Consider the following 27988-nt stretch of genomic DNA (forward strand, 5'->3'; position numbering starts at 1 on the left):
CATATTGCACAATTTCTTTAATATTTAACTTGAATTCTTTTCAACAAAATGTCAATGTGCCACAAATGCTTCCAACAGTGTGATCACGGAATTATAGGAGTTTCATCATCTGGGTAATGTAACCCAACAGGAACTAATTTTCCATGAGCCAACAGTGTGGGAAGGTGAAGGAAGCAACAGTCCAAACAGCTGCACATTACCATCCAATATACATTCACAACCTAATTACAGCAAAACAGCATCCCCCAATCAGAACTAAATCAACAAGCTCACTTTAAACAAAATACAAGGCATGCAACCAGAGGAGTCAGCCAGAAGCTGAGTGAGATGTGGCTCCTGCTGGAACAGGAGTGTTGGAGCAGCCTGAGACGGGCTCAGGTCACCAGTTTTAGTCATGCATGGGTCTTCTTCAACCTGACTGAGTGACACGTCCCACCAGGAGCAGTAGTTTTCAGTGAGGATGCAGAATGCAGGGCTTTCTATCTTCCATCTCCTCAGTGGTAGATTGTCCTTAGGGTTACCATTAGTCTTATATACCCACTCTCTGCCTCACCAACCCAGAATGACAGGAAGGCCATTAGACACAAAGAACTTGGGACAGTGAGTTAGTGAGCGCCCTCTCCCCAGAATCACACGGCAGTTTTAAAGTTCAGGGTAGCTGTGGTCTCCGTGATATTTAGCATTTTGTTTCCCAGATACGGTTTCAGAATTCACGGACAGAGGTTACTCAATGAACAGCACCTTGTCACTAAAAAGAAGATAAACCATCTGGTACGTCGCACTGTGAAACTACTGGGTTCATCCAAGTTCAACCAGAACCCCGAGCCCAGAATAATTGGGGCAGCTTAACTCACTGAAAGGCCAACACACGCCCTTGAATTTTAAAGAAAAATCACAGTGGTGACCAAAATGGGGGGAACAAGGGGAAGGCACACTATACACTTACTGACTTTGAACTGTATCTCTAGGTTAACTTTCAAAACCAAAATGGTTTTTTTGAGCATCCTGGAATAAAAATGTATTTTAAACCTTGGTGCGGATGCCTTAGCAATTTTATCAGTATTCATTTCCCCTACCTGCCATCCTATAAAAGAAAAAATGTTGCAATTATCTTTGCACAAAGTGTAGATCACACCATCAGTCTGAGTAGGATGCTGCATCCAGCTGCTATGATTCAGGCATGGGCTGAGAGCGACCACTGCTTCTTGTCCCAAGCTGTGACTGGGCAATGTCCGCTAGCGCACTCTGTATCTTCTCCAACAGCAGGTCACCCCGACAAACTACTTCTTCCAGTAGTGCTGCAGCCTCATGGTTCTCCTCTTCCAGCTGACGTAAACTTGCAGCCTAGACATTAGGAGACACAACCTGGTTATCCCAGTGCACCTGGAACATGTATACTATTTATTCCATGCAAACACTTTGAAACAAGATGATACTTATGAGCGGACAGACATAAATCTGGGCTAGACCATTAAACAAAGCAGTGCCAACGGTGTGCTGCACTGTTACATAGGTGTCATTGATGGAATACACCAAACTAAAGCTCCATCAGCTGGAATAAAAAGATGTCACAGGACAAACTGAAGAGAAAGGGAGCTCTTGCAATGTCGTGACCAACAGATATCCAATCAAATTCTTTAAGGGAACTTTTTTCATGTTACAACAATAATGACACTTCAAAAGCCTTTAATGGTGACGTCCAGAGATTGTGAACAGTGCTAGATAAATGCAAGTTCTAGCTGCCCTTGTTCCTTACCATAATATCTTACCATATTACTTTTTCTTAACATCAGCCACTTGAAGTATATTGCTTAATAGCTGACGTTATGCAACAGTGGAAGTTGCACCATTTTGATTTTCATACTTAACTGCTTAGTTTTTGTTTAGCAAGGAGGGCTACATATCTGTTTATGGCAGTAGAGCTTTAAATTTATAGAACATTGATAACTACTTGACTTGTCATCCTCCTCTATCAATCTAAACCAGCTTATACAGAACTTGCATGAGATTTCCTTATATTCAATTTGCCCTCCCTGCTGACCTCTTATTTTGCATTTGCACTACCACAGAGTATCAAAATTATACACATCCTAACTCAGCAAGTGTTGTCCACCTATGATTCTTGACAGTTTCTGGTCTATGTATGGACCCAGCTCAGCAATACTTCAATTTTAAAATACTCATTTTGGTTTTCAAATCCTCCCAGGCTTTCACTCAAAATCGAAAAAAAAATTAAAAAGCCACAATTTTTCACGTATTTCTTATTAGTCCTAGAGACATCAAGCTAATCCTGGAGGGTTGGTAATGATGAGTATTGACAGCAGACTCACTATATGAACCTGATTTAAGGACAGGGATAGGGTTATACTCAGCTACAGTAAAACTGTTTTCTTTTAAAGGGACAGACATATGTTACAATGCCATTAGAAAGGTAGGAAATCCTGTTTGAGTGATAGCATCATTCATTGCTGAACATGGAGACAGATTTAATAACTCAGTTCTGGTCTCTGCTCGTGTTGTAAGTTGAAAATGTTGTGCATCGTTGCAAACAGCAAGTGGTCTGATTACAGGATGACCCATTGTAGCAATTGGATTGATTCAATGACCTTTGTGCAGTTGTATTCAAAGACAAATTAGGATGGGAGGAGGGAACGGGAGAATCAGTATTTCTGTTCCACACGCAATCCATTCACGTTATGTGCACTTCCACACACGCACTACCATGCTGCCCCCAAAATACATGGAGAGAACGTTCTTCATCTTGTGAGTGGTTTCAAAGCCAAACTCATCATCAACCATCACATGCCAGAAAGCACCAAATCTCTTGTCCCTGGTCTCTTCAATCACTCTGGCGGGTGTCTCATTGTTTGATGCAGACTTCTCACAAGCCATAACACACAATTTCATCGTCTCCACTTTCATTTCCTCCAGTGTATCGCAAATCTGAAAGGAATGTTTGAATGCACCTTCACTTTGCATCTTCCTTCTTTACCTAAGGCTCTGCAATTACAAATCAGCTCTATCCCTCCCTATCTCCCATCACTCCATGTGATGTCAAGAAACAGCTGAACACTCTGGATACTGCAAAGGCTATGGGGCCTGACAACATTCCAGCAATAGTAAAGTCATAGAGATGTACAGCATGGAAACAGACCCTTCGATCCAACCGATCCATGCCGACCAGATATCCCAACCCAATCTAGTTCCACCTGCCAGCCTCCGGCCCATATCCCTCCAAACCCTTCCTTATTGATATACCCATCCAAATGCCTTTTAAGTGTTGCAATTGTACCAGCCTCCACCACTTCCTCTGGCAGCTCATTCCATACACGTACCACCCTCTGTGTGAAAAAGTTGCCCCGTTGGTCTCTTTTATATCTTTCCCCTCTCACCCTAAATCTGTACCCTCTAGCTCTGGACTCCCCGACCCCAGGGAAAAGACTTTCCCTATTTACTCTATCTATCCCCCTCATAATTTTGCAAACCTCTATAAGGTCACCCCGCAGCCTCACACTCCAGAAATGCACTGCAGAAATTCACCAAAGATTCTTAGACAGCACCTTCCAAACCCACGACCACTTCCATTTAGAAAGACAAGGACAGCAAATACATAGAAGCATCACCGCCTGCAAGTTCCCCTCCAAGCCACACACCTACCAGACTTGGAAACATATCACCATTTATTCATTGGCACATCCAGGTCCAAGTCCTGGAACTGCCTACGTTACAGGCATTGTGAATCAATCCACAGCAGGTGGACAGCCATCACTACCTCAAAAGCAAACCAGAACAGGCAATAAATGCTGGCCAACCACCAACACTCAGATCTCATGAACCAATGAAAGATGATCACAAATTTCTTCAGAACACTGGATTTAGATGGTACCTTTAGTTATTTCAAACACCAGGGCACTATAATGATGTGAAACAGATGCCTTCAATGTTATTGCATTGTGAGGTGTACTGGTGAAGAAAACGTAGCAGCACAGATTGCCCCAATAAACTACAGTCAGCAGTGAACAGAATAAATTACTATTAGACAGTGTCTGTTGAACAAACAGAGAAGCCACTCACAGCAGCTAAATTCCACCACCCACACAGAGGGTCACCAGGACAGAGGACAGCACTTTCACTTGCTTCTTTAGAAAAGGGTGACTGCCAGGTTACAGTGCACCCTTTTTCACTTCAGTAATGGCACAGAATCTTTGAATATCTACTGAATAAGTGGACAAGACCTTGGTTATACAAATTAACCAAAAAGAAAAGGCTGTCATGACTGTCAGACAGAGGACTCCTGCATTGGGTCTCCTCCCCAAAAACAAAGATGTGCTTATTTTTACCATGTCGGTTCCTTTCATAGTGCCATTGGTCCATAACATGCCATTCCTCAATCTTCAGCTTTAAAAATAAAGCAAAAGCAGGCCCAGCATATTCAATAAAAACCGAAAAACTGAGGATGCTGTAAATCAGAAAAAAAAACAGAAGTTGCTGGAAAAGGTCAGCAGGTTTGACAGCATCTGCGAAGAGAAATCCAAGTTAATGTCTCGAGTCCAGTGACTGTTCCTCAGAACTCAGTTCCCAGCATATTCAGCCTTTCCCAGTAAAGGTCTGAGCCTTTGCTTGCAACATTTAATCATAAACTTGTTGCTTGCAACTGGATTCCCCTTTTGGTTGCACCCTGACAAATAATGCAGCAACTTTACTACTTTTTAAAACCCCTTATCCAGGAAGAGAATCGATGATTTATAGAACAGTGCCATCCAATGGTCTGGCAAGGAAGTGCAAAGCCTCAAGTCCATAACAGTTACTACTAACTTCAAGTCAGGACTTTACCTGCAACACTCAAAAAGCCTGGCACTATCCAGGACAAAAGCAGCCCACTTGATTGGCACCACATCCACAAGCATTCACTCCACCCAGTGACACTCGGCAGCAGCAATACCATCTACAAGATGCACACAATTTCACCCAAGTTCCTTAGACAGCAACTTTCAAACTCATGACCATTTCCATCTAGAAGGACAAGGGCAGCAGATACATGGGAACACTACCGCTGGAAAGTTCCCCTCCAAGCCACTCACCATCCTGACTTGGAAATATATCACCGTTCCTTCACTGTTACGGGATCCAAATCCTGGAATTCCCTCCTTAAAGGGCATCGTGGGTCTACCTACAGCACAAGGACTGCAATGGTTCAAGGCGGCAGCTCACCCCCACCTTCTCAAGGGACAACTACATACAGGCAACATATGCTGGGCCCACATCCCACAAATTAATTTAAAATAAGAGTCTCAGTTTGATTTTCACACGTGCTTTTCCGGACAACCTCGGGTGGGATGAAAATACATCAGAGTAGCAAATATTATTTTAAAATATAGCCTTGACTATGAATTATTTTGAGACCACAGAAAGCTAGCATTTAAGTTCAGCAGGTAACAGGGAAGGTAAATGGACGAATGACCCATCCACAGTCCCTTTGATATATAACTAGGATGGTTTTACTAAAACTATACAAAAGCACTACTGAGACTACAGCTGGAATACCAAGGACAGTTTTGGTCTTATCTGGGGAAAGATACATTGGAGGCAGTCCTGAGAAAGTTCACTAGGCTGGTACCAGGTACAGAGGAGCTGCCTTAATGGGGAGAAGTTGAGTAGGTCGGACCTGTAGTCATTTGAGTTTACAAGAATGAGAGGTGACCTTGTTGAAACATACAAGATTCTTAGGCGAGTTGACAAGGCAGATATGGAGAGGTTATTTCCCTTTGGGAGAGAGTCTCTGACCAGAGGGCATCATCTCAGAACAAGGGGTCACACATTTAAGAGGAAGAATTTCACCTCTTGGGCAGTGATGCACCAGGAGAGGGCTGTCCTGGCTGGATCATGAAGTAAATCCAAGGCTGAGATAGACACAGTTTTGAATCAGTAACGGAACAGAGTTATGTGGAGAAGGCAAGAAACTGGAGTTGAGGATTATCAGCTTAGCTATGATCTCGCAATGGCATAGCAAAACTGATGGCCCAAATAGCCTACTTGTGTAAACTGTAAAAAAAAAAGCAAACTTACACAATGAAGTGCTTATTGGTTCATAAGCACTTATGAACGAGGGAGGGGCATCATAGTCCTAAGGAAACTAAGTATACCTGCAAGCTTCCCACTTCACTCTTTTCCATTCCTCACATAGGGCAGGATTCTTTGATGATGATATCTCCTACCTCAAAGAGTCAGCAGGGAATACATCCTGGCTGACCACAGGAGTCTTGCAGACACCTTTAACTCCAAGTGACCCCGTTCTGATAGAAGCCTCAGCTCTGAAATCCCAATAGATCCAGTAGCCACAGCCAGGAGGCTGGCACTATTATCCAAGCCACAAGATCAGGGCCAGCTCAGTTGATATGGAGCTGTCACTCTGGGAAGCAGAGATATCCCATTAATTACCCAGTCACGCTCCTCATTGGGGAGGGAGGAGAGACGTCTCCCATCTCAGTAAAATGACAGAGGAGAGGGCCACGTGGGAAAGTGGCAGGATGACCACCTTAGACCCTGGAACTTCACAGACGTCACCGCCTGCAAATCCACCCACAGGGTCAAGTGCAAAATTCTGCCTGTGCTATTTTCCAATCAAAGGAGTTATGCATTTTTGAAGTAACAAAAAAAACTCAGACAGCACCTGTAGAGGAAAGCAGAGTTAGTATTTGGGTCAAATTTTGAAAAAAAGATCAGAACCAATAAACAGCTGGTTGTGTAAATTTGATTTTTGTTTTTGTAAGAATAGAGCAAGTGGAAACATCAAATACAAGAGCAAATACTTGAGATACTATGAAAGGGCTTTTCAAGCTAACAAACAAAACAGGGTCGGCTTTCCTCACCCTGATCACCTTAACAGGTGGCTTAATATAAAAATACAACACTTGCCACATATACAAATACTTCTTAAAAATCAAATCACTTAAAAATATTAGAAAGATGGTTTATCCATACGCAAAAGAACGATGGAAATAAAGACTTGCATTTCTATAGCATCTTCCATGACCACAGGGCACGTCAGTCTGGACATTGTGCTCAAACCTAGAGAGTGGAGCAGGACATCATAGAAGAGAAAGTGCCCTGTGAGTGTTACAGGCTGTCAGCTAACAGATCAAGGCAGGATCACAGCAAACAGTTAGTCAGGGATTCAGAGTAGCGTAGAAATTGAAAATGGAACAACTCTGGAAAAAAAATGTAGCTGGATCACGAAACTAAGTGCAAAATGGATAAAGGTTAATCTTAGCCATGATATCAAACAACAATGAGTCAGAAATACAGAAAAGAGATGGAGGGCTTAGTGATGTGGTGCAATGAGAACAACCTCTCTCGCCATACTGGCAATACTAAAAAACTGATCATCAGGGAGGGGTGGAGAATATTCCCCCATCTACATCAATGGAGTGGAGGTTGAGAGGGTGGACAGTGTCAGGTTCCTCGGAGTGATGGTCAACAAGGCACAACACCTCTTCTTCCTCAGGTGGTTCAGGAAATTTGGCATGTCCACAGGATCCTCACTAACTTCTACAGATACATCATAGAAAGCACACTGTCCGGGTGCATAATAGGCAGGTATGGCAACTGCTCTGCCAGGACTGTAAGGTGGTGTGCACAGCTCAGACCATCACAGAAGCCAACCTTCCATCCATGAACTCCACTGACATGGCTTGCTGCTGCAGAAAGGCTGCCATCATCGAAAACCCCTCCCACCCCGTTAATGATCTCCAACATCCTCTTCCATCAGGCACAAGGTACAGAAGTTTGAACACGCACCAGCAGGTTCAGGAACAGCTTCTTGCCTGCTGTTATTAGGCTGACAAATGGACTCTCTAACCTCAAATAATGCTGACCTTGCTAATGTTGTTCTTGTCTCACGCCCGCCCTGTGCAGTTTAACCTTTATGCCTTACTCTGTCCAAGTATTTTTCACTCTATGATCTGCCTGTCCTGCTTGCAAACAAAGCTTTTCACTGTCCTTCAGCACGTGACAATAAATCAAATCAAATTGAATTAAGGAAGTGAATCAGGGTCAAACTGAGGTCCAAACTACCAGAGTACAAAAACGCCAATACTATACCTACTTGTTTTTACAGCAAAGTAACTATATTCAGAAATTGCTTCTGCTCTTTCAAGTGGCCACAAAAGATCTAAAAAAACACTTTTCAGGAAGAGAGCTTTCCCCAGTGCTGAGTGTTCATTAGGTACACCCAAGCTAACACCTCAAACAGTATTTTCTGGTCACTGTCCCAGCTACTTAGAAGATATGGTGGCTCAACGGTTAGCGCTGTTAGCTCACAATGCCAGATACCTGGGTTCGATTCCACCCTCGGGCAACTGGGTGGAGTTTGCACATTTTTTTTGTGTGGTTGTGTGGCCAAGCGATCTAAGGCGCTGGATTTATGCTCCAGCATAAGGAGGCGTGGGTTCAAATCCAACACCGCCATTGTGAGAGTTGCAGTTTACCCTGCAGCGAGTTAAACTTCGTGTAAGGGGCGGCACGGTGGTTAGCACTGCTGCCTCACAGCGCCAGAGACCCGGGTTCAATTCCCGCCTCAGGCAACTGTCTGTGTGGAGTTTGCACATTCTCCCAGTGTCTGCGTGGGTTTCTTCCGGGTGCTCCGGTTTCCTCCCACAGTCCAAAGATGTGCAGGTCACGTGAATTGGCCATGCTAAAGTGCCCGTAGTGTTAGGTGAAGGGGTAAATGTGGGGGAATGGGTCTGGATGCATTGCTGTTCAGAGGGTCGGTGTGGACTTGTTGGGCCGAAGGGCCCGTTTTCACACTAATCTAATCTACTTAAGAGACCTTAAGTGCTGCCACCTCCCATGTGATGTGGCAGCACTTCAAAATAAAACAATGCCTGTCAAGTGTTTTGCAATTGCAAAGTTTTACAAACATACAAGTCGCAGGCTCATAGTTCCTTGAAAATTGGAGTCGTAAGTAGACAAGGCAGTGAAGGTGGCATTTGGTACACTTCCCTTTATTGGTCAGAGCATGGATTATAGGAGTTGGGAGGTCATGTTGCAGCAGTACAGGACATTGGTTAGGCCAATATTGGAATACTGTGCGCGATTCTGGTCTCCCCGTTATGGGAAAGTTGTTGTTAATATTAGATTCCCTACAGTATGGAAACAGGCCCAACAAGTCCACACCGACCCTCCGAACAGCAACCCGCCCAGATCCATTCCCCACATTTACCTCTAACAGCCCAGCAATAATACCAGTAAGCCATATGCTTCCCCACATCTAACTGGAGTAACAGTGTGAAACAAAAAAGCTAATGTCTGCTCACTGAAGAGACAAAGCATTGACTTTACAAAGGAGTTTTAGATTAGACTAGATTCCCTACAGTGTGGAAACAGGCCCTTCGGCCCAACTAGTCCACACCGACCCTCCGGAGAGTAACTCATCCAGACCCATTTCCCCCTAACTAATGCATCTAACTCTATGGGCAATTTAGCATGGCCAATTCACCTAACCTGCACATCTCTAGATTGTGGGAGGAAACACGGGGAGAACGTCTGCATGGAGTTTGCACAGTCACCAGAGACTGGAATCGAACCCGGGTCCCTGCCGCTGTGAGGCAGCAGTGCTAACCACTGAGCTACCGTGCCACCCCTTAAACTTGAGGGGGTTCAGAAAAGACATCAAGGCTGTTGCCAGGGTTGGAGGTACTGTAGGGAGAGGCTGAATAGGATGGGGCTGTTTTCCCTGAAGCTCAGAGACTGAGGGGTGACCTTATAGAGATTTGTAAAATCATGAGGGGCATGGATAGGGCGAATCGCCAAAGTACTTCACACAGGGTAGGGGAGTCCAAAGTGAGAGGAAACAGGTTTAGGGTGAGAGGAGGAAGATTTAAAAGGGACCTAAGGGGCAACCTATTCATGCAGAGAGTGCTACACATATCGAATGAGCTGCCAGAGGAAGTGGTGGAGGCTGGTACAATTACAGCATTTCAAAGGCATCTGGATGGGATGGGAATAGGAAGGGTTTAAAGGGACATGGGCCAATGCTGGCAAATAGCAATAGATTAATTTAGGATATCTGATCGACATGAACAAGTTGGGCCGAACGGTCTGTTTCCATGCTTGACATTTCCATGACTCTTAAATAACTTTAAAAACAGATGGGACTGGATTAGGTTGGGATATCTGGCCAGCATGGACGAGTTGGACCGAAGGGTCTCTTTCTACGCTGTACATCTCTATGACTCTATGAGAAGGAATTTGCCGTTGGTAGCTGCAGTTCCTGAACTGGCCACTTGGTGATGTACCAAGACAAAGCTTGTGTCGACAGCCACAAGTTCCTGCCTGATGCAGAGAATCCTGTGTTGAGCTCCACAAGAAGCAGGAGATCACACTGAGGCCTGGTACGATCTAAACACTTCTGTAACAGGCAACTACTCATCACCACAAGTGGCATTTAGGGGAGAGAAACCACAAAACCTCAAAAACAAATACTGCATCTTTTCAGCCCTAGGTACTACAACCCACGCGCGCACAAAAAAACCTCAAAAATACTGCAGAGATGAGGAAAAGAAAGAAAATTCTAGAAACTCAGTTAGATATCTGTGCACAAAGGAGAACAGTTTCAGGCAAAATCTTTTGAAAATTCATGTATTTAATCATCGAGATTAAAAAAAAGGGATAATGGTTAAAAAAAATTATTTTGATACAGAATTAAACAAACATTTGATTCAACCAGACCCCACAGTCCATACCAGACTCTCAATTAAAACTACTTATTCTGACAAAATATCAGAATATCTAGCTTCGCTGCTATTTGTCCGGAACCATCGCCTGAGACTTCACACCTCACTCTGGGTGACGAAATTTCTTCTCAATTCTCTCTTCGGTTTACTGGCCACTTACATTTAAGATTGCTGGTTTTGGTCTCCCCTATAAATGGAACATCATCTATCCTCTAACTGATTGAACTCTCCCATAATTGTAAAGGCATCTATCAGATCACGCCTCAGTCTACTACTTGTGTGTCAGGGAACCACAGTCTTTCCTGATGCTTATACCTATCCTTTAAGTCGTTGCGATGTTATGCATGGGAACTCTGACTTAATAACCTCAAGCATGACACCATGTGCATCTGGCTATGTGACCCTCTGTCATTTGTCACAACACCATCAACTGCAGAGAAATGGAGATGTGCCACTTGGCATCAATTCCATGTTTGACCCAGACACAAGACTTTAAGAGACAGGAGAGGGCCATTTAGTCCCTTAAGTCTGTTTGCTATTAAATGAGATCTGGCTGATCTGATAATTGTCAACTCCACTTTCCTGTTTTTTCCCCCAACACCCTTCATTCCTTTGCGGATTCAAAATCTAGCTATCTCGGCCTAGAACACTCTTTAATTAGTCAACCCTCTGCAGTAAAGAATTCCATAGATTCACTACCCTCTGAGAAGTAATGCCTCATCAGACTAAGATGAGTGAGCCCTTATTCTGAGAGTATGTCCGCTGGTCATAGACAATTTCCTCTTGTAGATGAGTCTTTCTGCATCTAGCCAGTCAGGTCTCCTCAGAATCTTGTATGTTTCATTAAGATCTCTGCAGTTATTGTAACAAGGTCAGTCAGGTGGACCAGAGAGAGTTCCTGGATTGGGGCTTTTAATCTGGTCCAATCAGGGAGCCCTGGCTGCCAGATAAGAACAGGAGTGTTAGATATTCTGCTCACTCAGAGCTGGCCCAGTGTCAAGGACTCTCCATGTGTTAATAAAGGGTGATTTGACGTGTGCAGTTATTTCAGTCTCCTCTCACTTGTTTAAACTAATCAAGTACAGGTTTAACTTCACTCAAATCACAAGAGAATCCCTGTGTATCTGGATATAGTCTAAAGAATCTTCTCTGGACTACCTCCCGAGGGAAGCAAAACTGTTCATGACCAGGGTCTTATAGTTTTAGGAAGACATTGCTCGTTTTATACGCAATTCCTTATGATATAAAGGCTTACAATCCATCCGCATTCCCTATTATCCCCTGAATTTACATACTGGCTTTCACGTGATGCTAACCACATTCTATAACCCTCACAGCAGAGGCTAAGAAAATCAACTTTTGCAGTTGATTAACATGCAACTCTCAAGCACTCAACAACACTTTCACTTCAGCGAGGTGTGCCAGCGGAGAGATGCTCGCTTTGGTTATTTTAAAATTGCAGTTCCCCATGGCTGCAATTAATTTATTCTGAACATTCTTACTTAGTAGAATCTTCACTTGCTAACGTTCGGTTAGAGGAATATCAGGTCTCACTTTCCTCTTTTTAAATTGTTCTGAACTTTAACTAAGGGTCAGGCTGTCATCCTGCTCTCCACAGATAGCTGCTGGGCATTTCCATCAGGCTAAGCAAGTGCATAAACCCAGAAAGGCAACAGACACCAGGCTGCTTGCACAGTTTGTGGTAGCAGGCTCAGCTCAGCATTGGCACAGGCAACAACAGTGCAATGCTCACTTCTGACCTAACAGGAAAAGAACATAATATAAAACAAAGAACAGAACAGGACCTCTCCAAAGTAGTCAATAAACGAGGGACAGGACAGCGCACACACTGTAGATGCATACCTTGAACATACAAGTGAGAAAGTATCTTTCTCCCATTAGCTAAGTGTTAATTCTGTTTCTCAACACAAGCACACATTGCATCGTATGTTTTAACCACAGAGGCAATTTGTTATGAAACAGGATGCACTATTTCAACTGATTTTTTTTTTTAACAGCCAGGACAAAAGGAAACGCGTATTACTGATCTTACATTTGACACTTGCTACTCAGTTATCCTCTCAACTGTTGTATTTTGTTTGACTTTTATTATGATTAACCTATTGCTACCTGGAATTTTCACAATGAACATACCCTGGAAATAAATTAAAGCTTGTTTCAGATATGGCATCTTAAGAATTTACTGTAACCGCTACAAAACATCTGTATGCATTAAAATTATCATATTTGTCTTTCGAGCAAGATAATTATGCAACAACTGAAATCAAACCGTGCATCACTCTTTACTAGTGCAATCATCACAAGTTGCTGAGGAAAACAAATCTGAAAGATGCTCACGTGAAGCAAGCAGTGGCCCAGATACAACTGCTTGTTTAACTGCATCCACTTGGACACAGAAGAATTAGATTGGTGTGGTGCTGGAAAAGCTCAGCAGATCAGGCAGCATTTGAGCAGGAAAATCAACATCACCATTCCCGATGAAGGGCTTTTACCTGAATCATCAATTTGCCTACTCCTCGGATACTACCTGACCTGCTGCGTTACTCCAGCACCCCACCCTCGACTCTAATCTCCAGCGTCTGCAGTCCTCACTTTCACCAATAAGAATTAGGTTGTTTATACTGTTTCAGTGGATCTGAACATCACTGGCTAGTCTATCATTTGCTCCCCAGCCCGAGGTACATGAAAGAGATGGCGAACTGCTGCAGTTCATACAGTGAAGGGTCAGCCACTGGGCTGTTAGGGGGAAGGTTTCAGGATTCTGACTCAGTGACAGTGAAGTAACAGTGATATACTTCCATGTCAGGGTGGGGCTCAAAAGAGAACTTGCAGGTGGTGCTCATATGTATCTGCTGCCTCTGCCCTTCACAGATTGCAGGCTTGGAAAGTGCTGACAAAGAAGCCAAAAATTGGTGAGTTCTTGCAACGTTTTGGATAAATACAAGTTCATGCCAGATGGGATACAGACCAGCAAAGCCATAAAATAATCGGGATGTGAGGTGAAACAACGGATGAGCTGACACCGGGTTGGTGTTGAACAATATGATAAAGATTGATGTGGGTAACCTTGATGACAGACAGATCAGGATCAGACTCAACGTAAAGGTTACAAAGGACTAGCTCAGTTTCAGACAACTGTCAGAGGAAATGGAAACAATGACTGGGGAGTGGGGATTGAGGCAGAGACTGCAGTTTGGTTTCACACCTCGCAACAATTAATTTCAGAGTCAAATCAGAGATGATGGAAGGGTCAAGGCAAAGGTGGCGAGATAAGACTTAAGAGCAGCTGGTTACATTTGGGCTAGATGTGTTTCCAAATGATACCCCTGGGGTGAAGCAGACAGAAGAACAATCAACAGTGTCAATACTCTGTCACTGGAGACACCAGAGGCAACAGTCACAATGAAGTTTAATATATATTACTTATATGGAACGTGGATTCCCAGTTCTGTATAGATGATGTTTTACAAACAAAGAGCCAGAAAGTAACCAGGAACAGTGAACAAAAGACAGACCTTCCAAGAAAGCTTTTGACTTCAATTAAATGACTGAGTCAGCTGCATGGGAAGTTAAACGCTGAATGCATACAAGCTTAACTTTTATGATCACAAGAAACAGATGGTTAGGTGCCATTAGCAGGTTAAATTCAGAGGAAGGCACACCACCAGATTGATAGCATTATGATTTGTAGAAGTCTCCAAGCTATCAGAGCTGAAAATAAGAAAATAAATCCAAAGCAGGGTCAGCAGTTGGCAGCTTAGTGCAGATCATGGAGGCACCCAGCATTGGTCTACTGTGGAGAGCCCTTCAAGAGAGACTGATGTTGGTCTTTTTAAAACTTTGCTTCTTGTGTTTCTGACCTACGGTTAAACTGTGTTTAGCAGTAATGTAACTCTTCTCTTCATTCCTTTATTCTGTAACTAAAGATTGTACCTAGGGACCTTTATACCCAAGATGGCACTGTAAGTGGAATTTGAATACATGCGACAATAAAGCTAATTCAATTCAAGTGTCTTAAGTTGCTTCTGCAGTCCAAGGAGAAGAGCTGGAAAGAGTCAGTGTGTTATGTCTGTACTTTGTGTGTCTGATAGAAATGGAGAATGGCAGCTGGTAAATGTACAGAAAGTCAATGGAGTAGGAAATCTAAAAGTGAAGACACTTCCTGGGGTTAAGTATTTCTACAAGATACAATGATAGAATTTTATATATACTCCTTCTCCCTTTTGTTAACAAGTTTATGCTCATTTGTTAAAGGATATTGGCAGGTTGAGTGAATATGTTCAGTGACTGATCACAGTAATCAAAGCAAAAATCCAAATAATGACCTATCAAGTCAGGTTGCAGTTGAGAAGCTGACTGCTTATATACAGCCATCTACTGGGATCACAATGCAGGAGCTGACAGGTGCATCTCTCACTATGATTCAATGGAGATGAGTGGCACTGAAAAAGTGCACATCCACTGAGCTGGATAACAGATAGGCAGGTAGTGGAGGAGGCTGGTGCAGCCAAATCTGTCCAAAAGGAGGATGAGAGGTAGTTTACCATGACCATTCATTTAGAACTTGACTTTGAAAAGAGACAAACTTAGGATCACAACTACGAGAACCACGAATAAGGGCAATAGACAATTCAAGAGAAACTGGAGTACCCAGTTTGTGGTTTGGTTGAACAATACTGACACATTTAAGGTGAAGCAGCACGAGCACTAAGGAAGGAATAGAAAAATGTGCTGATAGGTCAAGGTGCAGAGAGGCTGAGAGGAGACTCACATGAAACTGTTAGGCAGAATGGCCTTTTGCTGTGCTGTAAATTGTAAACAATTAGCTTCTTCAGCACATACAATTCAAGATGGGCAAGCGGAAATTCTTCCTACATCCTGCTGCTAGAATTTACTAAATATACTGTGTCTACAAACACTGCACAGGTTCCTACATTAGCTTTCACTGGCAGAATGTAACAGACCACTCTTAATGTGATGCAAGCAGTGGGATTTATTTAAGTACCATCTAATGTTATTTGATGAATTTGCATTTGTTTTCAGTGTGTGCCTGAAGTTAATTATTAATTTGAAGTCATAGAGATGTACAGCATGGAAACAGACCCATCGGTCCAACCTGTAGTTCTGGACTCCCGAACCCCAGGGAAAAGACTTTGTCTATTTATCCCATCCATGCCCCTCATAATTATGTAAGTATTTTTGTAACCATGGCGAATTCTGGGAGAACTGTTTTTGAAGCCTGGCTGTGGAACAAATGGGCTGTTTGTGCACAAACGGACTTTATTTTAGGCGATGACCTAGCATGGTAAGTAATGGAGCAAAAATGGTTCATCAGAAAATTTGCAATCCGAGTTTTTTTAAACTTCAGGGAAACACCCATAAAGAGAGACTTTTAGTTTCACTTTTGACTTCATGTTTTTAAGGTTTGGCAGATCTTACAACAGCATGGCTGTATAGAGCAGAGTTCCAGAGATAAACTTCATGAAATAGATTACCACAGAGTGAGAAGTTAATGTTAGTCTACAGCAGAAACATTGGGATAAAAACCCAGAAGTTCTGGATGTAGGTTTGCTCGCTGAGCTGGAAGGTTCATTTTCAGACATTGTCACCATACTAGGTAGCATCTTCAGTGAGCTTCCGAATGAACCATTGGTGGTGGAACCCACTTTCTCTTTGTATGTTTGAGTTTTTTGGGTTGGTGATGTCATTTTCTGTTCTTTTTCCTTGGGGTGGTAAATGGGAGCCAAGTCAATCTGTTTGTTGATAGAGTTCCAGTTGGAATGCCATACTTCTAGGAATTCTCGTGCATGTCTTTGTTTGGCTTGTCCTAGGATAGATGTGTTGTCCCAGTTGAAGTGAAGTGGTGTTCTTCCTCATCTGTATGTGGATCATGTCGTTTTGTGGCTAGTTGATGTTCACGCATCCTGGTAGCTCGTTTTCTGTACATTTGCCCAATGTAGTGTTTGTTACAGTTCTTGCAAGGTATTTTGTAAATGACAAAGGTTTTGCTTGTTGTCTGTATAGGGTCTTTCAAATTCATTAGCTGCTGTTTTAGTGTTGGTGGGTTTGTGGGCTACCATGATGTCAAAAGGTTTGAGTAATCTGGCAGTCATTTCCGATATGTCTTTGATGTAGGGAAGACTGGCTAGGGTTTCTGGGTGTCTTCTGTATACAGTAGTAAAAAGTGAGGTCTGCAGATGCTGGAGATCACAGCTGCAAATGTGTTGCTGGTCAAAGCACAGCAGGCCAGGCAGCATCTCAGGAATAGAGAATTCGACGTTTCGAGCATAAGCCCTTCATCAGGAATGAGGAGAGTGTGCCAAGCAGGCTAAGATAAAAGGTAGGGAGGAGGGACTTGGGGGAGGGGCGATGGAGGTGGGATAGGTGGAAGGAGGTCAAGGTGAGGGTGATAGGCCGGAGTGGGGTGGGGGCGGAGAGGTCAGGAAGAGGATTGCAGGTTAGGAGGGCGGTGCTGAGTTGAGGGAACCGACTGAGACAAGGTGGGGGGAGGGGAAATTAGGAAACTGGAGAAATCTGAATTCATATCTTGTGGTTGGAGGGTTCCCAGGCGGAAGATGAGGCGCTCCTCCTCCAGCCGTCGCGTTGTTATGTTCTGCCGGTGGAGGAGTCCAAGGACCTGCATGTCCTCGGTGGAGTGGGAGGGAGAGTTAAAGGGTTGAGCCACGGGGTGATTGGGTTGGTTGGTCCGGGCAGCCCGGAGGTGTTCTCTGAAGCGTTCCGCAAGTAAGCGGCCTGTCTCCCCAATATAGAGGAGGCCACATCGGGTGCAGCGGATGCAATAGGTGATGTGTGTGGAGGTACAGGTGAACTTGTGGCGGATATGGAAGGATCCCTTGGGGCCTTGGAGGGAAGTGAGTGTGGAGGTGTGGGCGCAAGTTTTACATTTCCTGCGGTTGCAGGGGAAGGTGCCGGGGGTGGAGGTTGGGTTGGTGGGGGGTGTGGATCTGACGAGGGAGTCACGAAGGGAGTGGTCCTTGCGGAACGCTGATGGGGAGGGGAGGGAAATATATCCTTGGTGGTGGGGTCCGTTTGGAGGTGGCGGAAATGGCGGCGGATGATACGTTGTATGCGGAGGTTGGTGGGGTGGTAGGTGAGAACCAGTGGGGTTCTGTCTTGGTGGCGGTTGGAGGAGCGGGGCTCAAGGGCGGAGGAGCGGGAAGTGGAGGAGATGCGATGGAGGGCATCGTCGATCACGTCTGGGGGGAATCTGCGGTCCTTGAAGAAGGAGGCCATCTGGGCTGTGCGGTGTTGGAACTGGTCCTCCTGGGAGCAGATGCGGCGGAGACGAAGGAATTGGGAATATGGGATGGCGTTTTTACAGGGGGCAGGGTGGGAGGAGGTGTAGTCCAGGTAGCTGTGGGAGTCAGTCGGTTTATAATAGATGTCTGTGTTGAGTCGGTCGCCCGAGATAGAGATGGAAAGGTCTAGAAAGGGGAGGGAGGAGTCTGAGACAGTCCAGGTGAATTTCAGGTCGGGATGGAAGGTGTTAGTAAAGTTGATGAACTGTTCAACCTCCTCGTGGGAGCACGAGGCAGCGCCGATACAGTCATCGATGTAGCGGAGGAAAAGGTGGGGGGTGGTGCCAGTGTAGCTGCGGAAGATGGACTGTTCCACATATCCTACGAAGAGGCAGGCATAGCTGGGGCCCATGCGGGTGCCCATGGCAACTCCTTTAGTTTGGAGGAAGTGGGAGGATTGAAAAGAGAAGTTATTCAGGGTGAGGACCAGTTCAGTCAGTCGAAGGAGGGTGTCAGTGGAAGGGTACTGGTTGGTGCGGCGGGAAAGGAAGAAGCGGAGGGCTTTGAGTCCTTCATGATGGGGGATGGAGGTGTACAGGGACTGGATGTCCATAGTGAAAATAAGGCGTTGGGGACCGGGGAAGCGAAAATCCTGGAGGAGGTGGAGGGCGTGGGTGGTGTCCCGAACGTAGATGGGGAGTTCTTGGACTAAAGGGGACAGGACCGTGTCGAGGTATTGGGAGATGAGTTCGGTGGGGCAGGAGCAGGCTGAGACAATGGGTCGGCCGGGGCAGGCAGGTTTGTGGATTTTGGGCAGGAGGTAGAAACGGGCGGTGCGAGGTTGTGGGACTATGAGGTTGGAGGCGGTGGATGGGAGATCCCCTGAGGTGATGAGGTCCTGGATGGTCTGGGAGATGATGGTTTGGTGGTGGGAGGTGGGGTCGTGGTCAAGGGGGCGATAAGAGGAGGCGTCCGCGAGCTGGCGTTTGGCTTCAGCGGTATACAGACAACAAACAAAACTAAAGTCATCAACTAGCCACAAAAAGACATGACTCACTCTCACTCGTATCCTTACATACAGATGAGGAAGAACACCACTGTGACTGGGACATCACACCCTTCAGAGGACAAGCCAAACAGAGACACGCATGAGAATTCCTAGAAAGCATGGCATTGAAACCAGAAGTCTATCACATTGACTTGGCTCCCATTTACCATCCCTTCCGAGAAAGAACAGAAAATGACATCACCAACCCTAGGAAACCTAAACACTAATAGAAAGCAGGCCATCCGGACGCTCGCTGATGTTACCTCGTATGCTGAAACATCTGAAAACAAACCTTCCATCTCAGCAAGCAAACCTACATCCAGAACCTCAACCTGAGCTACAAATCTTCTCAAAACTCGCTAAAACCCAGAAGTGTTAATTTCAGCGGGGAATATTAAAGCTCAGGTGTGTAGTGTCTCCAGAAGAAGCCATCGCAATTCCATGGTTCGTACTGCTGCATCACACCACCAGGGACTCAGGTTCAATTCCACTCTCAGGTGACCGTCTGTGGAGTTTGCACATTCTCCCCTTGTCTGCGTGACTTTCCTCTGGGTGCTCTGGTTTCCTCCCACAGTCCAAAGATGCACAGCTTAGGTAGATTGGTCATGGTAAATTGCCCATAGTGTGCAAGATAACATTCACATTGGCATGCCTGTATGAGTGTTTTGGGAACGGTATCAGGTATAGTTTTTGGGGGATAAAATTGTTTTATTTCATTTGCTGAAAAGAAGTGTTTTGAGACTAATAGGATTATATTATCACTGTGCATTTTAAACTTTTGAACTCATACAAGTTAACAGTTTGGATCATTATATCTTATTCCTTGTGTCATTAAAACAAAATTTTCAGTATTGCATGCTTATTTTCTGGCAAAATCTTAGATTTTGTTAAAACCAAAATAAGTAAAAAGTTAAATTTCTGTCTGGGATTGGATTTGTTCAGGAATATCATCAGGTGGAATCACATTACCTGCAATGCTGCTGTTGATTCTTCACTTGGTAGCGAGTCGACTAATACATCAATATCTTTCGCAGTCCGTGCAATCAGTGCAGCAAAAAGCTGGGCATATTCTGGAGGGAAAATGTAGGGCCAGGAGAGAAAAAGAAATTTCAGATAATAGCCTTTCAGGAATGACCCAATGAAGAGAGATGGTGGTAGGGAAAGATTTGCATTTACAAACGGCTCTATTATACCATTGGGTAATAATTTAACTCAGACAGCAAAGCCCATGTCTCACAAGTGAACTAATTTTTAAAAATTCCAAACGATTTTGTAATCACTTGACTACTTGCTAGTTATAACTATAATGTAAAATCATAAAGCAGAGGAGGCCATTTGGCCCACTGTGTCTGTGTTGGTGCTTTAAAAGAATTATTCATTGTATTGAACAGCCCTGCATATTGCCCACAAGCAAATGTTTTCCCTTCATTAATGTACCCAGCCCATTTCAGGCAATGCATTCCAAATTACAATTAAAAAAACTTCCCTCTTTTCTTTGGGCAATCATCATAAATCTGTACTTTCTGATTACTGACTAACTTGTAGTCTCCTATGTTCCACTAAGAGAGATGGACCTGATACAATGTTTTTTCATGAGACAATCTTCCTGACCTGGCACTGCAACTTTTAGCCACTCAGGCAGATGTGTCTTCCAAATGGGGTTGGCATTAATGCACTTCAGCATCTACATTGAGATGATTCTGCAATCTAATTTGTTTTATAAAAGGAGTGAACATTTCAGGTACTTGGAAGGATAAGGAACATCCTGGAGTAACACAAGAGTTAGGGTGGATGTGCAAAAACAAAAACTGGCAACCTGAGTTTTAAATGGAACATCAAGGTCAAAGGAAGACAGCTCTCAGCTCCAAAAAGGTGGTGCTCCAGAGGCATTGTGCATTTTTATAGCTTTCTACATCGTAAAGCTTCCTCCAAATATAACCTGATTCCAGGCCAAGGTGAAGTGTAAAACTTGCAACTCATACTTTATTGATAATGATTGCAACATCACAATGTTCACTTCCTCCCTGCAGCCCCCACATCCTAGCAGTCTCTCAACAATTTTACAATAGAAATTACACCAAATTAAAGTTGACAGGCCCTTAAATGGTTAGTCTCTCTTTTTAAGTGAAATAATTAAAATATGCCTTTTGTTTTAACATATTTACATACCATAAACATCAAGGCATTGAACATAAGCATAATCAAATTAAATTTCAGTGAGTCATTAAGGTGACATTAGGACAAGTGGTGAAGCAATTTAGGTTGCTATCACCAGGGAAACTGGACTTTAAGTCCAGGGGATCAGAAACACTGGATTCACAGACAATTGCAATAACTTATTTTGGAAAAGTAAAGACATCCAAAAACATTCAGGGAAATAGTGGCATAGCTGTCATGTAGTTCAACCAGTAATCCAGAGGTCCAGGCTACAGTTACAGGGGGACTGCCTCAAATCCCACTAAGGCAGCTGGTGGAATTACAACTCAATTAAATAAAATTGGAATAAAAAGTCTCAGCAATCTATCAATTATTGTAAAAACCTATTTAATATGAATAAAACTGCTATGCTGGCAGGCCTATAGGCAACTCCAAACCCACAGTATGTTAAACAACTATTAACTATTCTCCAAAGTGGTCAGGCAAGCCACTCAATTCCAAGGCAATTAGAGATAGGCAACATATATTGGTGCTTCCTGTGACACCACCTCCCATCAAACAATTAATTTTAAGAACTAACCTTCAGTTGGGTTGGATGGTTGATCTTTGTTTATGGCAGTCTGGATATTTGTAAATGATGCAGGTGGAGCACACTGCTGTAAGACACCAATGGCATTACAGAACTGGTCTGCTAACTAGAGAGAAAAGAAAAGAAGGTCAATTTCAAGCAACACGACTATTTATTTTTGTTGGGTAATGTTATTTACGGTCAAGGAACAAGATGTGTGAATGGAGTTTTTACTTAATTCAGTCATGGGACTTGGGCATCACTGGCCAGTCTGCATTTACTGCCTGACCCAAACTGCCCCTTGAGAAGGTGATGGTTAGCCATGTTCATGAACCATCTTCAGTTCACATGCTGGGGGTAAACCCACAGTGCCATTAGGGAGGGAGTTCTCCAATTTCAACCAAGTGACAAAGAAGAAACGACGAGATATTTCCAAGTCAGTTGGTGGGTAGTGTGGCTGGCAACTTACAGGTGATGGTGGTACTCCCATGCATCTGCTGTCACTATCCTTCTAGCTGGAAGTAGGTGTGGGTTTGGAGGGTGCGAAGGATCTCTGGTGAATTTCTGTAATGTATTTTGTGACAGTTTACATTGCAAAATAGTCACATTCAAATGCAACAAAATCTGGACAATATCCAGCTTGGTCCAACAAGTAGCAAGTTAACATTTCCGTCACGGAAGGCAAAAAGAGGCAACCTAACCACCACCCCCTGACATTCAACAGCGTTAATATCACTGAATTCCCCACTATCAACATCCTGGACATTACCATTGATCAGAAACGGAATTGCTCTCACCACATAAACACATTGGCTAAAAAGCAGGCCAGAGAGTAGGAATACTGCGACGAATAACTCCCCCCCCCCCCCCCCCCCAGACTCCCAAAGCCAGTCCACCATCTACGAGGCACAAGTCAGGAGTGTGATGGAATACTCCCCAAGTGCGTGGATGAATGCTCTCCTATAATACTCAAGCAGCGTGACACCATCAGGGACAAAACAGCCCAACTGAGTGGCACCACATCCACTCAACCAATCATGTAGTTCAGTCCTCCCATGAAAACCCTTGTATCACACACAACATGGGTGCTGGGGTAAAAATAAGCATTACCACAGTTAGGCAATAGTGTGGGGGTACAAAAAAAAGAACAGGAGTGCCTGACATCCTGTTCACTCTAAAAGAAATAAATAAAACAGGAGTGCCAGACGTCCATTTTACTCAGAGCTGGATCAGTGTCAAGGAGTGTCTATATTTAAATAAATGTTGACATGGTGACAGTGGGGTTAGTTCTCTAACTTTTGAAAAAAAGTAAACACTTGCATAAGTATCTCTCTGTCACTGAATCAGTCCTGTTTTCAGCCTATCACTAACATTTGTTCCTACCTCCCTTCCTTCCTTTTTAACCTATCTCTGAAGTTGATTAAAAATGTTTACATCTCTCAACTTTTGATGGTTCTGGTGAATGGTCATCCAGCATATACAGGTTTTGTTTGTGTACAACAATGAGTTAGTTCAATGATAGAACCCATTCAAGACTGTTCTTTCTGTCCTTAGCAAATTATAAAGCATAGTTCAAGACAAAGTGCAAATTATGAACAAGTTTGACAGTCCCACCCTTCTGTCCATCACAAATTCCACAGATTATTTGTTGATGGCATATTGGTGTATGGAAGAAGATAAATTTAAAAACGAAACAGAGCATATGGGAGTGTGAAGATTTGAGCTAGATTCCAAACAGTAAACTGTTAAGTAAACAGTGTTTAAATGCTCTGTCTCACGATTATAGTTCACCTGAACATATATCAGAGCTAACTGGAAAGAGACCAAACTACACTTAACTACAGAGAAGGAGCAGACCATTCTGCCCCTCAAGCATGCTCCATTTAACCTGATGGCTAATTTGATTCTAAGCCAGCAGCCTTTCACCCCTTGCTTATGAAGAATCTAATGTCACCCGCCTTAAAACTTTTCAAGGACTCTGATTTCACCTCATTCAGGAAAAGAAGTTCAGACATGCTCCACCTGAGGAAAACAAAATCAAATCTCTTCGATGAATGGGTGATCCTTATTTTTAAACTGTAACCCTTAGTCTAGATTCTCCCAGAAGGGGAAATAGCATCTCCACATTTGCCCTGTTAAGATTAAATGTTTGACCAAGTCACTTCTTTTTCATCTAAACTCCAGTAGGTACAAGCGTAGTGTTTCGAACCTTTCCTCAAAAAATCCTGCCATTCCAGGCATCAGCCCAGAGAACAACCTATAAAATGTTTCCAATGCAGTTCCACCTTACTAGAAATAAGGTGACTGGTAATGTGCATAGTTCTTCAAATGCAGTCCAGTCAGTGCCCTTAAAAACAATCATAAACTCTCATGTTCAATATCCCTCATAACAAAAACAAAGTTCTATTAGCTTTACTGATTAGCTTTGCTATATCAATACTATATTCTCGTATGATGCATATACTGGGACATGTAGATTTCTCTGCAACTGAGAATTCTACATACGCACACCATTGAGATATGTTTTTCATTATACCTGAGAAAATGAATGATTTCAATTTACCATTCGCAAATCTTTACCTTGTTCCTTAACTTAGATAGTCACACCTTAAACATCTCACCATATTTCAGAATATGATATAATTCAGAATATAATTAATATATTCAGTAAGACCTCAATTATTCCACAAAATCTCCCCATGTTGAAAATAGTGTGACACTGTGCCTGACCAAGTCTGTCCAAATGAAGTAGGGCCAGTGCCGCACTGTCGCAGGGTCAGCGCCGAGGGAGCGCCGCACTGTCGCAGGGTCAGCGCCGAGGGAGCGCCGCACTGTCGCAGGGTCAGCGCCGAGGGAGCGCCGCACTGTCGCAGGGTCAGCGCCGAGGGAGCGCCGCACTGTCGCAGGGTCAGCGCCGCACTGTCGCAGGGTCAGCGCCGAGGGAGCGCCGCACTGTCGCAGGGGCAGCGCTGAGGGAGGGCCGCACTGTCAGAGGGTCAGTGCTGAGGGAGGGCCGCACTATCGGAGGGTCAGTGCTGAGGGAGCGCCGCACTGTCGCAGGGTCAGTGCTGAGGGAGGGCCGCACTGTCGCAGGGTCAATGCTGAAGGAGGGCCGCACTGTCGGAGGGTCAGTGCTGAGGGAGGGCCGCACTGTCGGAGGGTCAGTGCTGAGGGAGGGCCACACTGTCGGAGGGTCAGTGTTGACGGAGGACCACACTGTCGGAGGGTCAGTACTGAGGGAGTGCTGCACTGTCAGAGGGTCAGTGTTGAGGGAGTGCCGCACTGTCGCAGGGTCAGTGCTGAGGGAGTTGCCGCACTGTCGCAGGGTCAGTGCTGAGGGAGTGCCGCACTGTCGGAGGGTCAGTGTTGACGGACAGCCACACTGTCGGAGGGTCAGTACTGAGGGAGTGCTGCACTGTCAGAGGGTCAGTGTTGAGGGAGTGCCGCACTGTCGCAGGGTCAGTGCTGAGGGAGGGCCGCACTGTCGGAGGGTCAGTGCTGAGGGAGCGCCGCACTGTCGCAGGGTCAGTGCTGAGGGAGCGCCGCACTGTCGCAGGGTCAGTGCTGAGGGAGCGCCGCACTGTCGCAGGGTCAGTGCTGAGGGAGCGCCGCACTGTCGCAGGGTCAGTGCTGAGGGAGCGCCGCACTGTCGCAGGGTCAGTGCTGAGGGAGGGCCGCACTGTCGGAGGGTCAGTGCTGAGGGAGGGCCGCACTGTCGGAGGGTCAGTGCTGAGGGAGGGCCGCACTGTCGGAGGGTCAGTGCTGAGGGAGGGCCGCACTGTCGGAGGGTCAGTGCTGAGGGAGGGCCGCACTGTCGGAGGGTCAGTGCTGAGGGAGGGCCGCACTGTCGGAGGGTCAGTACTGAGGGAGTGCTGCACTGTCGCAGGGTCAGTGTTGACGGAGGGCCACACTGTCGGAGGGTCAGTACTGAGGGAGGGCCACACTGTCGGAGGGTCAGTACTGAGGGAGTGCCGCACTGTCGGACCGTCAGTGTTGACGGAGGGCCACACTGTCGGAGGGTCAGTACTGAGGGAGTGCTGCACTGTCACAGGGTCAGTGTTGACGGAGGGCCACACTGTCGGAGGGTCAGTACTGAGGGAGTGCTGCACTGTCGCAGGGTCAGTGTTGACGGAGGGCCACACTGTCGGAGGGTCAGTGCTGAGGGAGTGCTGCACTGTCGCAGGGTCAGTGTTGACGGAGGGCCACACTGTCGGAGGGTCAGTGCTGAGGGAGTGCCGCACTGTCGGAGGGTCAGTGTTGATGGAGGGCCACACTGTCGGAGGGTCAGTGCTGAGGGAGTGCCGCACTGTCGGAGGGTCAGTGTTGACGGAGGGCCACACTGTCGGAGGGTCAGTACTGAGGGAGTGCTGCACTGTCAGAGGGTCAGTGTTGAGGGAGTGCCGCACTGTCGCAGGGTCAGTGTTGAGGGAGTTGCCGCACTGTCGCAGGGTCAGTGCTGAGGGAGTTGCCGCACTGTCGCAGGGTCAGTACTGAGGGAGTGCTGCACTGTCAGAGGGTCAGTGTTGAGGGAGTTGCCGCACTGTCGCAGGGTCAGTGTTGAGGGAGTGCTGCACTGTCAGAGGGTCAGTGTTGAGGGAGTTGCCGCACTGTCGCAGGGTCAGTACTGAGGGAGTGCTGCACTGTCAGAGGGTCAGTGTTGAGGGAGTTGCCGCACTGTCGCAGGGTCAGTACTGAGGGAGTGCTGCACTGTCAGAGGGTCAGTGTTGAGGGAGTTGCCGCACTGTCGCAGGGTCAGTACTGAGGGAGTGCTGCACTGTCAGAGGGTCAGTGTTGAGGGAGTTGCCGCACTGTCGCAGGGTCAGTACTGAGGGAGTGCTGCACTGTCAGAGGGTCAGTGTTGAGGGAGTTGCCGCACTGTCGCAGGGTCAGTACTGAGGGAGTGCTGCACTGTCAGAGGGTCAGTGTTGAGGGAGTTGCCGCACTGTCGCAGGGTCAGTGTTGAGGGAGTGCTGCACTGTCAGAGGGTCAGTGTTGAGGGAGTGCCGCACTGTCAGAGGGTCAGTGTTGAGGGAGTTGCCGCACTGTCGCAGGGTCAGTACTGAGGGAGTGCTGCACTGTCAGAGGGTCAGTGTTGAGGGAGTGCCGCACTGTCGCAGGGTCAGTGCTGTATATTTGATTTTGTCTGAAATTATCCCCGCCCCCCCCCGGGCCATCTACACCCCGACAGGAAGGGGCTGCTCTCGGGGCACACTGGTGAGTCACCCTGGGAGTGGAGCGGGAGGGGGAAAGGAGGAGGGGGAGGGGGAAAGGGGGAGGGGGAAGGGGGGAAAGGGGGAGGGGGGAAAGGGGGAGGGGGGAAAGGGGGGAAAGGGGGAGGGGGGAAAGGGGGAGGGGGGAGGGGGGAAAGGGGGAGGGGGGAGGGGGGAAAGGGGGAGGGGGAGGGGGGAAAGGGGGAGGGGGGAAAGGGGGGAGGGGGGAAAGGGGGGAGGGGGGAGGGGAGGGGGGAAAGGGGGGAGGGGGGAGGGGAGGGGGGGGGGGGGAAAGGGGGAGGGGGAGGGGGGAAAGGGGGAGGGGGGAAAGGGGGGAGGGGGGAGGGGAGGGGGGAAAGGGGGGAGGGGGGAGGGGAGGGGGGAAAGGGGGAGGGGGAAGGGGGAGGGGGAGGGGGAAGGGGGAGGGGGAAAGGGGGGGGGGAGGGGAGGGGAGGGGAGGGGGGGGGGGGGGGGGGGGGGGGGGGGGGGGGAGGGGAGGGGAGGGGAGGGGGGGGGGGGGGGGGGGGGGGGGGGGGGGGGGAGGGGGGGGAGGGGGGGAGGGGGAGGGGGGGGGGGGGGGAGGGGGGGGGGGAGGGGGGGGGGAGGTGGGGGGAGCGGGCCGACTGCAAACCCCGGGATGGAGTCAGGCTCCAGCCACTCGCCCTCACCGAGTTCACAGCGTCCTGCAGCTGCGTGAGCCGGTCCGCCATCTTCCAACCGACACCTAACAAGCCGCTCCGCCATTGGAAGAGGGTCCCGACCAACTCCCGGCCAATCGGCAACCGCTTTACTGCCGTGTGGCGGAATTGACCAATCACCTACCGAGATAACTGGTAACCAATGGAAACGGCACGGAGCGACCAAGTCAGGACGGGAGGCTGGGAATGCTAACCAATCATCTGGCGGAAACCGATGGAAAGACAGCCAATCATTAGCCACATTTCGATCCCCCAATCAGTGACGGGGATTGTAAACCAATCACATTGAGCTAA

The 27988-nt window shown here is 46.4% G+C and overlaps 1 protein-coding gene across 2 annotated transcripts; it reads right to left on the reverse strand.

Moving 5' to 3' along the window:
* On the reverse strand, positions 1–27774 carry med21 (mediator complex subunit 21). 2 transcript variants are annotated; one of them, XM_060839208.1, is made up of 5 exons: positions 27665–27748; positions 22256–22350; positions 21799–21913; positions 20031–20131; positions 1–1344 (listed from the first exon to the last, which is right to left on the reverse strand). In XM_060839208.1, the coding sequence occupies exons 2-5, from the start codon at positions 22274–22276 to the stop codon at positions 1168–1170; spliced, it is 414 nt and encodes a 137-aa protein (XP_060695191.1). In that variant the 5' UTR covers positions 22277–22350; positions 27665–27748; the 3' UTR covers positions 1–1167. The 2 variants fall into 2 exon arrangements, with proteins under 2 accessions (XP_060695191.1, XP_060695190.1); XM_060839207.1 differs by lacking the exon at positions 22256–22350 and having other exon boundaries at positions 27665–27774.
* Positions 27775–27988: the final 214 nt, after the last annotated feature.

The sequence above is a fragment of the Hemiscyllium ocellatum genome, chromosome 19, assembly GCF_020745735.1.
Source record: "Hemiscyllium ocellatum isolate sHemOce1 chromosome 19, sHemOce1.pat.X.cur, whole genome shotgun sequence".
Taxonomy (NCBI): Eukaryota; Metazoa; Chordata; class Chondrichthyes; order Orectolobiformes; family Hemiscylliidae; genus Hemiscyllium; species Hemiscyllium ocellatum.